Here is a 14,464-nt window from a genome sequence, read left to right as displayed (position 1 = left end):
CCGCTCGTGTTAATTCCTCTGGCATCACGTGTGTGATTAGTCGCGCATGTCCTGTCGGAGGGCGTCTCAGAATCGATATCATGCGGATTTCGGCGGGTTCGCTGGGATCCTCATGGTACCGGTTCCGGGGCATCACAGGAGGCGCTCGAGGGGCCCACACCATAGGGCGGCGCGGGCCCCTCCTTGGCCGCGCCGCCTTGTGGTGTCGCCACCTCGTGGCCCCACTTCGTATCTCCTTCGGTCTTCTGGAAGCTCCGTGGAAAAATAAGACCCTGGGCGTTCGTTTCGTCCAATTCCGAGAATATTTCCTGTGTAGGATTTCTGAAACCAAAAACAGCACAAAACAGGAACTGGCGCTTTGGCATCTCGTTAATAGGTTAGTGCCGGAAAATGCATATAAATGATGTAAAGTGTGTATAAAACATGTGAGTATTGTCATAAAACTAGCATGGAACATAAGAAATTATAGATACGTTTGAGACTTATCAAGCATCCCCAAGCTTAGTTCCTACTCGTCCTCGAGTAGGTAAACGATAGCAAGGATAATTTCTGAAGTGACATGCTGCTATCATAATCTTGATCAATACTATTGTAAAGGCATATGAGATGAATGAAGTGATTCGAAGCAATGGTAAAGACAATGACTGAACAACTGATCATATAGCAAAGACTTTTCATGAATAGTACTTTCAAGACAAGCATCAATAAGACTTGCATAGGAGTTAACTCATAAAGCAATACATTCTTAGTAGAAAGTTTTGAAGCAACACAAAGGAAGATATAAGTTTCAGCAGTTTCTTTCAACTTCAACATGTATATCTCATGGATAATTGTCAACACAAAGTAATATGATGAATGCAAATAAGCAAGTATGTAGGAATCAATGCACACAGTTGACACAAGTGTTTGCTTCTAAGATAGAAAGAAGTAGGTAAACTGACTCAACATAAAGTAAAAGAAAGGCCCTTCGCAGAGGGAAGCATGGATTACTATTTTTGTGCTAGAGCTTTTATTTTGAAAAAATAGAAACAATTTTGTCAACGGTAGTAATAATTCATATGTGTTATGCATAAGACATCCTATAAGTTGCAAGCCTCATGCATAGAATACCAATAGTGCTCGCACCTTGTCCTAATTAGCTTGGATTTACATGGATTATCATTGCATAACATATGTTTCAACCAAGTGTCACAAAGGGGTACCTCTATGCCGCCTGTACAAAGGTCCAAGGAGATAGATCGCATTTGATTTCTCGTTTTTGATAGATCTCAACTAAGGACATCCATACCGGGACACCATAGAAAATAGATAATGGACTCCTCTTTAATGCATAAGCATTCAACAACAGATAATATTCTCATAAGAGATTGAGGATTAGTGTCCAAACTGAAACTTCCACCATGATTCATGGCTTTAGTTAGCGGCCCAATGTTCTTCTCTAACAATATGCATACTCAAACCATTTGATCATGATAAATCGCCCTTACTTCAGACAAGACGAACATGCATAGCAACTCACATGATATTCAACAAAGGTGTAATAGTTGATGGCGTCCCCAGAAACATGGTTACCGCTCAACAAGCAACTTATAAGAAATAAGATACATAAGCTACATATTCTTTACCACAATAGTTTTTAAGGCTATTTTCCCATGAGCTATATATTGCAAAGACAAGGAATGAAACTTTAAAGGTAGCACTCAAGCAATTTACTTTGGAATGGCAGAGAAATACCACATAGTAGGTAGGTATGGTGGACACAAATGGCATAGGTTTTGGCTCAAGGATTTGGATGCACGATAAGTATTCCCTCTCAGTACAAGGCTTTGGCTAGCAAGGTTGTTTGAAGCAAACACAAGTACGAACCGGTACAGCAAAACTTACATAAGAACATATTGCAAGCATTATAAGACTCTACACTGTCTTCCTTGTTGTTCAAACACTTCACCAGAAAATATCTAGACTTTAGAGAGACCAATCATGCAAACCAAATTTCAACAAGCTCTACGGTAGTTCTTCATTAATAGGTGCAAAGTACATGATGCAAGAGCTTAAACATGATCTATTTGAGCACAACAATTGCCAAGTATCAAATTATTCAAGACAACATACCAATTACCACATGAAGCATTTTCTGTTTCCAACCAAATAACAATGAACGAAGCAGTTTCAACCTTCGCCATGAACATTAAAAGCAAAGCTAAGAACACCAGTGTTCATATGAAACAGCGGAGCGTGTCTCTCTCTAACACAAAGAATGCTAGGATCCGAGTTTATTCAAACAAAAACAAACAGACGCTCCAAGTAAAGCACATAAAATGTAACTGAATAAAAATATAGTTTTACTAGAGGTGACCTGATAAGTTATCGATGAAGAAGGGGATGCCTTGGGCATCCCCAAGCTTAGATGCTTGAGTCTTCTTGAAATATGCAGGGATGAACCACGGGGGCATCCCCAAGCTTAGACTTTTCACTCTTCTTGATCATATTGTATCATCCTCCTCTCTTGATCCTTGAAAACTTCCTCCACACCAAACTCAAAACAAACTCATTAGAGGGTTAGTGCATAATCAAAAATTCACATATTCAGAGGTGACATAATCATTCTTAACACTTCTGGACATTGCCCAAAGCTACTGAAAGTTAATGGAACAAAGAAATCCATTCAACATAGTAAAAGAGGCAATGCGAAATAAAAGGCAGAATCTGTCAAAATAGAACAGTCCGTAAAGACGAATTTTTTAGAGGCACTTAACAGGCTCAGATGAAAAAGCTCAAAACTAATGAAAGTTGCGTACATATCTGAGGATCACGCATGAAAATTGGCAGATTTTTTTGATTCTTCTACATAGAGATCTACTCAAATTCGTGACAGGTAGAAATCTGTTTCTGCGCAGCAATCCAAATCTAGTATCAACTTTACTATTAGAGACTTTACTTGGCACAACAATGCAATAAATTAAAGATAAGGAGAGGTTGCTACAGTAGTAACAACTTCCAAGACTCAAATATAAAACAAAAGTGCAGAAATAAAATAATGGGTTGTCTCCCATAAGCGCTTTTCTTTAACGCCTTTCAGCTAGGCACAGAAAGTGTGAATCAAGTATTATCGAGAGATGAAGCATCAACATCATAATTTGTTCTAATAATAGAATCAAAAGGTAACTTCATTCTCTTTCTAGGGAAGTGTTACATACCTTTCTTGAGAGGAAATTGATACTTAATATTCCCTTCCTTCATATCAATAATAGCACCAACAGTTCGAAGAAAAGGTCTTCCCAAAATAATGGGACAAGATGCATTGCATTCAATATCCAATACAACAAAATCAACGGGGACAAGGTTATTGTTAACCGTAATGCGAACATTATCAATCCTCCCCAAAGGTTTCTTTGTAGAATTATCAGCAAGATTAACATCCAAATAACAATTTTTCAGTGGTGGCAAGTCAAGCATATTACAGAGTTTCTTAGGCATAACAGAAATACTTGCACCAAGATCACATAAAGCATTACAATCAAAATCATTGACCTTCATCTTAATGATGGGCTCCCAACCATCTTCCAACTTCCTAGGAATAGAAGTTTCAAGTTTTAATTTCTCTTCTCTAGCTTTTATAAGAGCATTTGTAATATGTTTTGTAAAGGCCAAATTTATAGCACTAGCATTAGGACTTCTAGCAAGTTTTTGTAAGAACTTAATAACTTCAGAGATATGACAATCATCAAAATCTAAACCATTATGATCTACAGCAATGGGATCATTGTCCCCAATATTTTGAAAAATTTCAGCAGTTTTATCACAAACAGTTTCAGCAATTTTAGCGCTTTGTGCAGGTTTTGCACGCTTTGCATTAGGAGTAGAAACATTGCCAACACCAATTATTTTACCATTGATAGTAGGAGGTTTAGCAACATGTGAAGCATCAACATTACTAGTGGTGGTAATTGTCCAAACTTTAGCTACATTATTCGCTTTAGCAAATTTTTCTTCTCTTTCCCACCTAGCATGCAATTCAGCCATCAATCTAATAATTTCATTAATTCGAACTTGGATAGCGTTTTCTGTAGCAAATGACTTAATATCTTTATCTTCATTAGGCATAACTTTCAATTTTAAAAGATCAACATCAGCAGCAAGACTATCAACCTTAGAAGCAAGAATATCAATTTTACCAAGCTTTTCTTCAACAGATTTGTTAAAAGCAGTTTGTGTACTAATAAATTCTTTAAGCATGACTTCAAGACCAGAGGGTACACTTCTACTATTGTTGTAAGAATTACCATAAGAATTACCATAACCATTACCATTATTAGAAGGATATGGCCTATAGTTGTTACCAGAATTATTCCTATAAGCATTGTTGTTGAAATTATTACTTTTAATGAAGTTCACATCAACATTCTCTTCTTGAGCAACCAATGAAGCTAAAGGAACATTATTAGGATCAACATTAGATCTACCATTCACAAGCATAGACATAATAGCATCAATCTTATCACTCAAGGAGGAGGTTTCTTCAACAGAATTTACCTTCTTACCTTGTGGAGTCCTTTCTGTGTGCCATTCAGAGTAATTTATCATCATATCATCAAGAAGCTTTGTTGCGGCGCCTAAGGTGATGGACATAAAAGTACCTCCAGCAGCTGAATCCAATAGGTTCCGCGAAGAAAAATTCAGTCCTGCATAAAAGGTTTGGATGATCATCCAAGTAGTTAGTCCATGGGTAGGGCAATTCTTTACCAAAGATTTCATTCTTTCCCATGCTTGAGCAACATGTTCATTATCCAATTGCTTAAAATTCATAATGCTACTTCTCAAAGATATAATTTTAGCAGAAGGATAATATCTACCAATGAAAGCATCTTTACATTTAGTCCATGAATCAATACTATTCTTAGGCAAAGATAGCAACCAATCTTTAGCTCTTCCTCTTAAGGAGAAAGGAAACAATTTCAGTTTTATAATGTCTCCATCTACATCCTTATACTTTTGCATTTCACAAAGTTCAACAAAATTATTAAGATGGGCAGACATCATCGTAACTAACACCAGAAAATTGCTCTCTCATAACAAGATTTAGTAAAGCAGGTTTAATTTCACAGAATTCTGCTGTAGTAGCAGGTGGAGCAATAGGAGTGCATATAAAATCATTATTATTGGTGCTAGTGAAATCACACAACTTAGTGTTCTCAGGAGTATTCATTTTAACAGTAATAAAAATAAGTAAAGCAAACTAAATTAAGTAAAGTAAAACAAGTAACTAATTTTTTTGTGTTTTTGATATAAAGAAAGCAAACAAAACAGAAAATAAAATAAAGTAAAGCAAGACAATAACAAAGTAAAGAGATTGGATGTGAGAGACTCCCCTTGCAGCGTGTCTTGATCTCACTGCAACGAGCGCGAGAAAAGAGCTTGATAACGCGTGAAGCACACGTCCGTTGGGAACCCCAAGAGTAAGGTGTGATGCGTGCAGCAGCAAGTTTTCCCTCAGTAAGAAACCAAGGTTATCGAACCAGTAGGAGATGAAGGCCACGTGAAGGTTGTTGGTGAAGGAGTGTAGTGCGGCGCAACACCAGGGATTCCGGCGCCAACGTGGAACCTGCACAACACAACCAAAATACTTTGCCCCAACTTAACAGTGAGGTTGTCAATCTCACCGGCTTGCTGTAAACAAAGGATTAAACGTATGGTGTGGAGAATTATGTTTGCTTGTGAAGAACAACAGAGAACAGAGATTGCAGTTGATTGTATTTCAGATGTAAAAGAATGGACCGGGGTCCACAGTTTACTAGTGGTGTCTCTCCAATAAGAAATAGCATGTTGGGTGAACAAATTACAGTTGGGCAATTGACAAATAGAGATGCATATACATATCATGATGACTACTATGAGATTTAATCAGGGCATTACGACAAAGTACATAGACCGCTATCCAGCATGCATCTATGCCTAAAAAGTCCACCTTCGGGTTAGCATCCGCACCCTTTCGTATTAAGTTGCAAACAACGAGACAATTGCATTAAGTATGGTGCGTAATGTAATCAACACAAATATCCTTAGACAAAGCATTGATGTTTTATCCCTAGTGGCAATAACACATCCACAACCTTAGAACTTTCACATGTCCTGCATTCAATGGAGGCATGAACCCACTATCGAGCATAAATACTCCCTCTTGGAGTCACAAGTATGAACTTGGCCAGAGCCTCTACTAGCAACGGAGAGCATGCAAGAACATAAACAACACATATATGATAGATTGATAATCAACTTAACATAGTATTCAATATTCATCGGATCCCAACAAACGCAGCATGTAGCATTACAAATAGATGATCTTGATCATGATAGGCAGCTCACAAGATCTAAACATGATAGTACAAGAGGAGAAGACAACCATCTAGCTACTGCTATAGACCCATAGTCCAAGGATGAACTACTCACGCATCAATCTGGAGGCGGGCATGGTGATGTAGAGCCCTCCGGTGATGATTCCCCTCTCCGGCAGGGTGACGGAGGCGATCTCCTTAATCCCCCAAGATGGGATTGGCGGTGGCGGCGTCTCTGGAACTTTTTCCGTATCGTGGCTCTCGGTAATAGGGTTTTCGCGACGGAGAGTTTAAGTAGGCGGAAGGGCAGAGTCGGGAGGCGCTCGAGGGGCCCACACCATAGGGCGGCGCGGGCCCCTCCTTGGCCGCGCCGCCTTGTGGTGTCGCCGCCCGCGCCGCCTTGTGGTGTCGCCACCTCGTGGCCCCACTTCGTATCTCCTTCGGTCTTCTGGAAGCTCCGTGGAAAAATAAGACCCTAGGCGTTCGTTTCGTCCAATTCCGAGAATATTTCCTGTGTAGGATTTGTGAAACTAAAAACAGCACAAAACAGGAACTGGCGCTTCGGCATCTCGTTAATAGGTTAGTGCCGGAAAATGCATATAAATGATGTAAAGTGTGTATAAAACATGTGAGTATTGTCATAAAACTAGCATGGAACATAAGAAATTATAGATACGTTTGAGACGTATCAGCAGCACCATATCCTGCTTGTGCTCCCATATTTTTTTGCTTTCTGTCTATTTTTCTCCAAGGATCTCTGAATCTTGCAAACATACTTCATTTTCTTCTTGGTTTTTTTTAGATAAAGCTGAAGTAAATCCATAATCATCTACATCCTCTTCTCCAAAACCCAGGAACAGGACCTGGTTACTTTCAACAGATTGTTCCTCCACAACAATATTTTTTTGCATATGTGTTTTACCAATCAAATTATGTCTAGCTATCTCTAGATCGTTTATATGATTATTTTTTTCCAAATTAAAAGTATCAGATTAACACCCATCTCCAGAGCTCTAGCACATATATCTTCATCATCTAGAACAACAAAGGAATTAAGGGAATTAAGGTTGGTACCTGGAATAGATCCATCATGGTTTTGATTCCTCACACCATCTTCCACCATGTTGAGGGTATTAGGTTGGCCAGCAATCCTTATGCTCATCCTTGTAGGCTGCATAGGTTCTTCAGATTTTGTCTTCATTATGCCCACAACCCCTCCATCACCTCCTTGTATCTCCTCTTCTGTTAGCCCCTCTTGCATATCATCCTGCATAATCTCCACTTTTGGTTGGGGATAACATCAGCCATGCGTTCATGTTCTAAGGAAGCAGCAACAAGTGAAAGGATTGCACCTTGGATATACTCCCCTCACCCCGCCCTGCTTGATTATCTTCCTATGTATCACTGCTATCATAATCCACCATGTCAATAGATCCATCACCACCATCTTGTTGATCGGGGGATGGCACTTCCTGTTCTTCTATAATTGGCTCCATCAGCTTCTGATATTTTTTCTGATGCATAAATCCTTTGTCACTTCCATTCTTCACCGGTGTACTAACAAAGTTTCTGAAGGAAGCATTGTTATCCATGGAAGGGACATCCAATTCCCCTACAGATTTATCCAGAGCCAGTGCAGCAATCACATCTTTATGCACCTCTTGGAGAGGAGGATTTTCAACAGAGTTGGAGATTACTATTAGAGTTGTAATATCTATACGTATACGATATGGTGTAGTACACCAATCGTATACGTACTATACCTGTACAAGCCACGTGAGGGGCTCTTCCTCACCTATATCAACATGCAACCGGTGACCCCAAAGCGCCACGTGAGGAAGAGGATTCAGTATTTCCCCCACCAGCAGCAGATGAAGGACCCATGGTCTTGTGAATTTTTGTTGCAAAAGATTCAGATAGATCATCAGAAATACTTGTGGAGCTGACGGCTGACCCAACAACATCCTTCCCTTTTTCACTGTTAACATTATGGCTTATCTGATGAGAAGATTGGATATTTCCTCCTCCCTCATTCTTACTACTCATATTCCCATTAGTCCTTTTTGGGGAATTCTGCTGAGCCTCACCCTATGCATTCTCTACAGCTGAAGCATAGTAAGATGCACGATTGATATTGGGATCAATCACCTCTCTAGTATATTGAAACTCATAAAATTCTTTCTTGATAGCACCATTCTCGAGCTGGGGATTAAAGCAGAATCCTGGCAACCAATTTTAACTCTTACATAGGCAAAGTTTCTAGAAAATCCATATCCAGGGCCAAGGAGAGCCCAGCCATACTGGCAGCATAGTTGTAGTACTGTAATTTAGAAATCAGACCATTTACAATTAGAAAACCACTGCTCAATAATAAATATCAAAAGAAAGGAAGTGTCAGACCCTCACAAGTTGAACATCGACCCTCACAGTATTTTTTGGAGACTCGGACACCCTTTGAACAGGTTTGATCTACAGCGCTCTAGGTTTCTCTCTAGCCAGATCTAACACGTAAATCGACAAACAAGAAACTACTACCCAGAAAGGTTATAATAACATTTCTTCCCATGCTACAAAACTTCCCATGGGAGGGAGGGAGCAACAAAAGAAAAAGTTCCAAAATATGCAAGTGTTGGCTGCCTGTGCACTATTTTCCCGGCCCTTGTCCAGACTACTTGTCCCAGCCATCTTCCCGCCTGCCGAACTCCCATTTCTGAGGGAGAGGGCCGTATAAGGATGTGAACTTGGCGAGGCAGCTGGTCCTGACGTCGTAGTGCTTCTGGGTGTCGCGGCTTATGGCAACCGAAGAGAACTTGGAGGTGTCGATGGCCCACGCCGGGTGGACGTACTCCACGGTCCTGCCTCCGGAGCTCGCGTTCGCGTACATGAAGTTCATGAGCAGATCCTCACAGTTGAAGTTCTTGTGCACATACTCTCTCCCTTCCCTGGCCTCCTCGCTCCAGTACCTCTTGAAGGCGAACGCGCTGTCCATGAAGGCGGCGCCCGTGAGGATCAGGTTGTAGCCCTTCTTGCCCCTGGCGTACCGCTCGTTCCTGTACTGCGGAGGGTCGCCGTCGATCATCCGCGGGTAGAACCCGACCATGCGCTCTGGGTGTTCTCTCCAGACCTTGAACCCTTTCTCGACGTCGCTGCACGTCATCATGATATCGTCGTCCAGCTCCAGGACTGCCCGGGTCTTTATCAGAGGGTCGACTCTGAACCTGTTGTTGAGAGAGTTGAGCTCTTCCACCCGTATCCTGACAGGCACCGTGGAATCGAAGGCATCACTGGTTGGATGGTTCCCTTTGTTCCAGACAACGACGATCTCCCTGACTGACTCGCATCTAGAATAATGTTCCACAAATAGTTTCAAGTTCCAGAGCCGAGCTTCATATGTCATCGTGACCATCGTGAACTGGGAGTGTTGTCCCTGATGTGTATATGCCTGTTCAGCACCATTACCACTACACAAGAAATGCACAGCAATGCAGACATTCACAGTCCCTACCAGAGCAATCACAGAGAAGAACAGCGTGTTGGACCATGTTTTCTCGTTCAGCCTTGCTTTGGTAGAAGAGACATATCTGCCACAACTGGTAGAAAATCTGCGGACTTTCTGGTTGAGGCGGTGCACAGGCAAGATGCGTGATAATTCATTTCTCCTAGCCGGGGACGCCCAGAAACTTGGAGGAATGTAGCAGTTGACTGCACCTTTCACAAAACCCACAAAAATGACCAGAAGAATTGCCAAGAAAAGTCCCATGTAACCAGAGATAGACCGTCGAGTCGAATCACCTGAAGGAACACGATCACCATCCATTACAGCTATCCATCCACCAGAGTCGAGCTGCTGCACGTCCAAGTGATGGTACCTCATGCCATTCCAAGCATTTCTCCCTTTCTTTGGCTCTTCAATCCCAAGGTTTACTGGCACCTCTTTGTATTCTTCCTTGGTAAGCTTTTCGACTTTGAACAACTTAACCTTCCGTCCATAGGTTCCGCTGCAATCCTGACCTGGACGATACAATACCCCTTCAAAGATGAAGAGCCTTCCACCATTTCGAGCTCCCACACTTTTGTCAGCTTTGTAAATAGGGTTCTGCTTGTGCTCAGTCCAAGGACCAAGAGGAGAGCTACTGTACCAAATCTCAAGCTCTGCATTCTTCTCAGTTCCATGCCGTGTAAAATCCGAGGCGAAAAGCCACCAGCTTCCCTCATATTGGACTAATGCGGCATCAACAAGCGGTTTGTTGATGAGAACCTTCTCCAATGTCCATTCAAGAGGAAATTTAGTAGCACGATAAAGTCGAAGCTCCTTCTTTTTGTTCCCCTCTGGCATCATATAGATCTTTAAAAAAAAGGAAGTTAGCGCTTTGACATCTTCAGAAATAGCATGTTAGTTCTCAAGTAACAGATACAAAGTTAAAAGCGTACCTCATTCTCATATTTGAACACATAAGGGTAGGACAGGTGCCATGCCTCATCTAGAGCAATACCAAGAAATTCCCATGTTGCACCTTGATCGGAGCTTCTTGCGACGCCAATATCGCCCTGCATTGTGGCTGTTGTTTTTGTTTCAAAGAAGAGAAATAGCGTGTCCCCCTGATAGATGCATAAGTCATATCAGTTTCAGAATTCCAAAAAGTCTAAAAGTATAAACAGAATGCAGAAGGCACATCAATCGGACCGGAAGTAGTTTGTGGACTCAAGAATGCTATTATACGTATATAAGTCCAAGTATATATCCATGAAGACTGCATCTCTAGGTTGACAGCATGTATTAAGAAACATTGTTTTAGATGTCTGTCTTGTACAAAAGGACCTAACACAAATTTCATCTAAAACAGATAATTGCACAAATAAATATCCTTAAATGTGTTCCTGGGCCTTCTAAAAACAATTTGATTGGGAAAATCCACTTCTATTTTAATGCAATGTACAGATACTCTAACAACGTGCTCTTTGCTTAGTTCACATTTCAGAGTCTACATTTCGCTTAGACATACATCTGAGGATTGCACCAAAAAGAAATTCAAGCATGCATATTCCAGCAACACAGTTGGGATGTTCAAAAAAATGAGATTATAGATTAGTAGCTTAAGTGGCCAGTCATGCCATGAAGGCAAGCCTCAGTGCAAGCAGTTTCGAAATCCTCCCGAAGCAAAGTTCCCCAAGTCAAATCGTCCATTACACACTGAGGATTCAGACATTCAGTATGTGCCAGGCTCAGTGAACGTTGCATTTCCGACTGGAACAGCTCATGCGGAACACATGCAGACATACGCTGCCGTTCAGATACCACTCCAGCTGCTCGGCTACTCCCAAGCATGTGGAAAGTGAACTGCAAGCCCTTGCTAGATCAAGTGAGTAGCATTTCACAGTCCACATTTCGCTTGAACATACATTTCAGAACTGCACCAAAGAGAAGTTGAAGCATGCATGTTCCAGCGAAAGTTATGCTGTTATACGAATCGGATTATATATTAATAGCTAAGTGCTCAGTTATGCTATGTAGATAAGCCTCAGTGCAGACAAGATTGCAATCCTCCCCAAGCAAAGTTCCCCAAGTCAAATCGTCATTACACACTGGGGATTTTCAGACATTCAGTATGCGCCAGGCTTAGTGTAAGTTGCATTACTAACTGGAACATCTGAAGAGGAATACCGGCAGACATACACTGTCGTTCTTATACTACTCAATCTACTCAGCTAAGCATTATACTCCCGAATTATCCCCTATGCATGTGGGAAGTCAACTACAAGCCCTCGCTAAACCTCGGTTGCAGAAGAGAAGAGCTGACTTGAGCAGCAAAATGCATCTGCCACACCAGTTCAACGTGACTTGTGCTTGTTTAAAAGTAAACGATTTGACACCCGAAGAACCGGGCAATTTTCACGACACGCCCGTACACCAGGAAACAGCAGCGCAAGTGTAGTAGAGCGCGTGGAGACCGAAGTAATATAGTGTAAGGCAGAAGGAGTGGAGGGCGCGTGGCTCACCTGCAGGTAGAGGAAGGGGTCGGCGACGAAGTTGCTGGGGTAGCCGGCGTGGGTGGCGGACGCGCAGGTGAGCACGGGGTTGGCCACCGGCCACGCGGAGCCGTTGGCGCTGCTCCTCCCTTCCTGCGCAACCAACCAAAACCAAATCACCCACACGGCGGCAGTGAGCGCCCGGGACCGAAAAACCCACGCCGAGCAGAGGGAGCAGAGGAAGGAAGCGGGAGCTCACCAGCTCGATGGGGCGGAGGTCGAAGGGGGTGTTCCCGTAGTACACCCCGACGGCCCAGGAGCCCTCGCCGTCGGGGAGGCACCCGCGGGCCTGCGCGTCGGGGAGGCGGAAGGACGCGACCACCAGCCAGAAGTAGGCCCCTCCGACGAGCGCGGCCGCCGCGGCCGCCGCCAGCAGGAAGGAGACCGCGGGCGAGGCCCGCAGCCCGCGCATGCCGCCGACCGGCCTCATCGGTCGCCGCCCGGCCATGCGTAGCCAGCCACCGGCATCGACCTCCCGATCCGACGCCGGAGATCCTCGGGCGCGCGCGGCGCGAGCAGGGAGGGGCGCTGGCTTAATTAATGGTGCGAAGCGCGGAATGGGAGGGAGGCGCGGCCGGGCTGGGGCAGGATTAGTGGGCGATTAGCGCGAGGATTGTGGTGTGCTGTGCCGGCGCTGGCCTGCTGCTGCTTCGCTGTAAGCTGTCCTGCCTGCGTGTGGGGGAAGGGGAAGGGGAAGGTGGTGTGGTGTCTGCGTGTGTGACGAGACGGGTCGATGGGTAATCAGCTGGACGCGGTGTGGGAGGAGGCGGGTCGGACCTGGCGGCGGCGGCGGCGGCGGCTTGTTTGACCGGAAACGGAAATTGGACTCCATTTTCTTTCTTTTCTCCGTCTCTTCCGATTTCCTGCACTAATTCAACGACCCTTTGTATAAATTCTACAGTAGTATTTTAACCTTCTGGAAGCGGAATGTCACACATTTGCCAAAAAAAAAAAATGAAACAACCAGTTGCTTGACAAGTTTTTGTGACTTTGTGAGACAAGTTCTTTTTTTCCCAAACGAACCTCCAGGGAGTTATTTGTCATTTCCATCACGATAACGAAAAACATGAGTTCAGGAGACTTTGTGAGACAAGTGTCTGATGAAACTAAAGGTGTCACTGGATTGTTAGGAAGGTAGTGGTACCCAGCTTACTAGAATTAAAACCTTTGGTTTAACGCTTTGGTGTCTTATAGTGGACCTCGAAGTCGGGTGTGGCCTCGTCCTTTTGCTCTTCCTTCGGTTTGGCTCCACGAAGGCGGCGCCTCCACAGAACTCCACCGTTACGCCTACTTATTCAGCATTAAGAGCGGAAAAGCTAAGGTACATCAGCATGGGTTCAACGGACGGTCGCCCCTCCAACAAGAAAAGGTAGAAATATGGAAACTTCTCTGCCATTTAGATCGGTGAAACGGCTGCCATGACATTTTCAATCTTTGTATCCACTGACTCGATTTTTTAAAGACACGCATATGAGTAAGTGTGTATATGTATTTGTAAGCGTCTACATTTGTATTGTTTTATTTTCTAAAAATAAATGCGTGATAGTCGCCGTGGTTGTACTTCTGACATAGATTTTTTTTAGACGGTAGGCTTAAGATAAGCCCAGTTTTAAATTAATAAAGCCACACCACCACATAACAGCTCCCCGACAGAGATCAAGACCACATCTTCGATGAGTTGCGAGGTAATAAATTTAGTTAAAGTCTTGGGCGATTTTGTGACGCATCAGATACGTTGGGACGAAGTGTTGCCGGTCTGAACCGCTGAACTCCGAACGGGCTCCTTCCTGGATTTGTTCCGGAAAAGCGACCAGGGACACGCTTCGTCTCACGCAAGTGGAGCTACGTCCTTGTCTCAGGCAACTTCCAGCGGATTTCGACGGCCGGCACGGGCACACACGGCGCGAACGCTCCTCCGCGCCAAGACACCATCACCACCCGAAGCGACGATATTTCAGCGGATAACCCAATGCCTCCACGTCGCCTACTGACGTTTCATCTTGGTCCGAGACAAATCCAACAACGCCGAGCACCTATAACAGGCAGCAGATTATCATAGGCTTCATTCTTTTGCTACGAAGATACATACAAGAGCGAGAGCTGTA

The 14,464-nt window shown here is 43.4% G+C and overlaps 1 protein-coding gene across 1 annotated transcript; it reads right to left on the bottom strand.

The window, feature by feature from the left end:
• Window positions 1–8,681: 8,681 nt before the first annotated feature.
• Window positions 8,682–13,087, bottom strand: LOC127324747 (glucosamine inositolphosphorylceramide transferase 1). Its single transcript, XM_051352258.2, has 4 exons — window positions 12,559–13,087; window positions 12,330–12,452; window positions 10,764–10,931; window positions 8,682–10,677 (listed from the first exon to the last, which is right to left on the bottom strand). Exons 1-4 carry the CDS (start codon window positions 12,805–12,807, stop codon window positions 9,001–9,003), a joined length of 2,217 nt encoding a protein of 738 aa, XP_051208218.1. The 5' UTR covers window positions 12,808–13,087; the 3' UTR covers window positions 8,682–9,000.
• Window positions 13,088–14,464: the final 1,377 nt, after the last annotated feature.

Source organism: Lolium perenne, chromosome 1 (genome assembly GCF_019359855.2).
Source record: "Lolium perenne isolate Kyuss_39 chromosome 1, Kyuss_2.0, whole genome shotgun sequence".
Classification (NCBI taxonomy): Eukaryota; Viridiplantae; Streptophyta; class Magnoliopsida; order Poales; family Poaceae; genus Lolium; species Lolium perenne.
The sequence above is the reverse complement of the archived record's forward strand: the minus strand, read 5'-3'. Positions and strand labels throughout refer to the sequence as shown.

Bases quoted from the DNA above. Each gene is read 5' to 3' on its own strand.
- LOC127324747 (XM_051352258.2), bottom strand. From the start codon at position 12,807: ATGGCCGGGCGGCGACCGATGAGGCCGGTCGGCGGCATGCGCGGGCTG. The intron at 12,453-12,558 runs GTGAGCTCCCGC...TTGGTTGCGCAG, and splicing joins ACCTCCGCCCCATCGAGCTG to GAAGGGAGGAGCAGCGCCAA. The intron at 10,932-12,329 runs GTGAGCCACGCG...TGCATCTATCAG, and splicing joins ACCCCTTCCTCTACCTGCAG to GGGGACACGCTATTTCTCTT.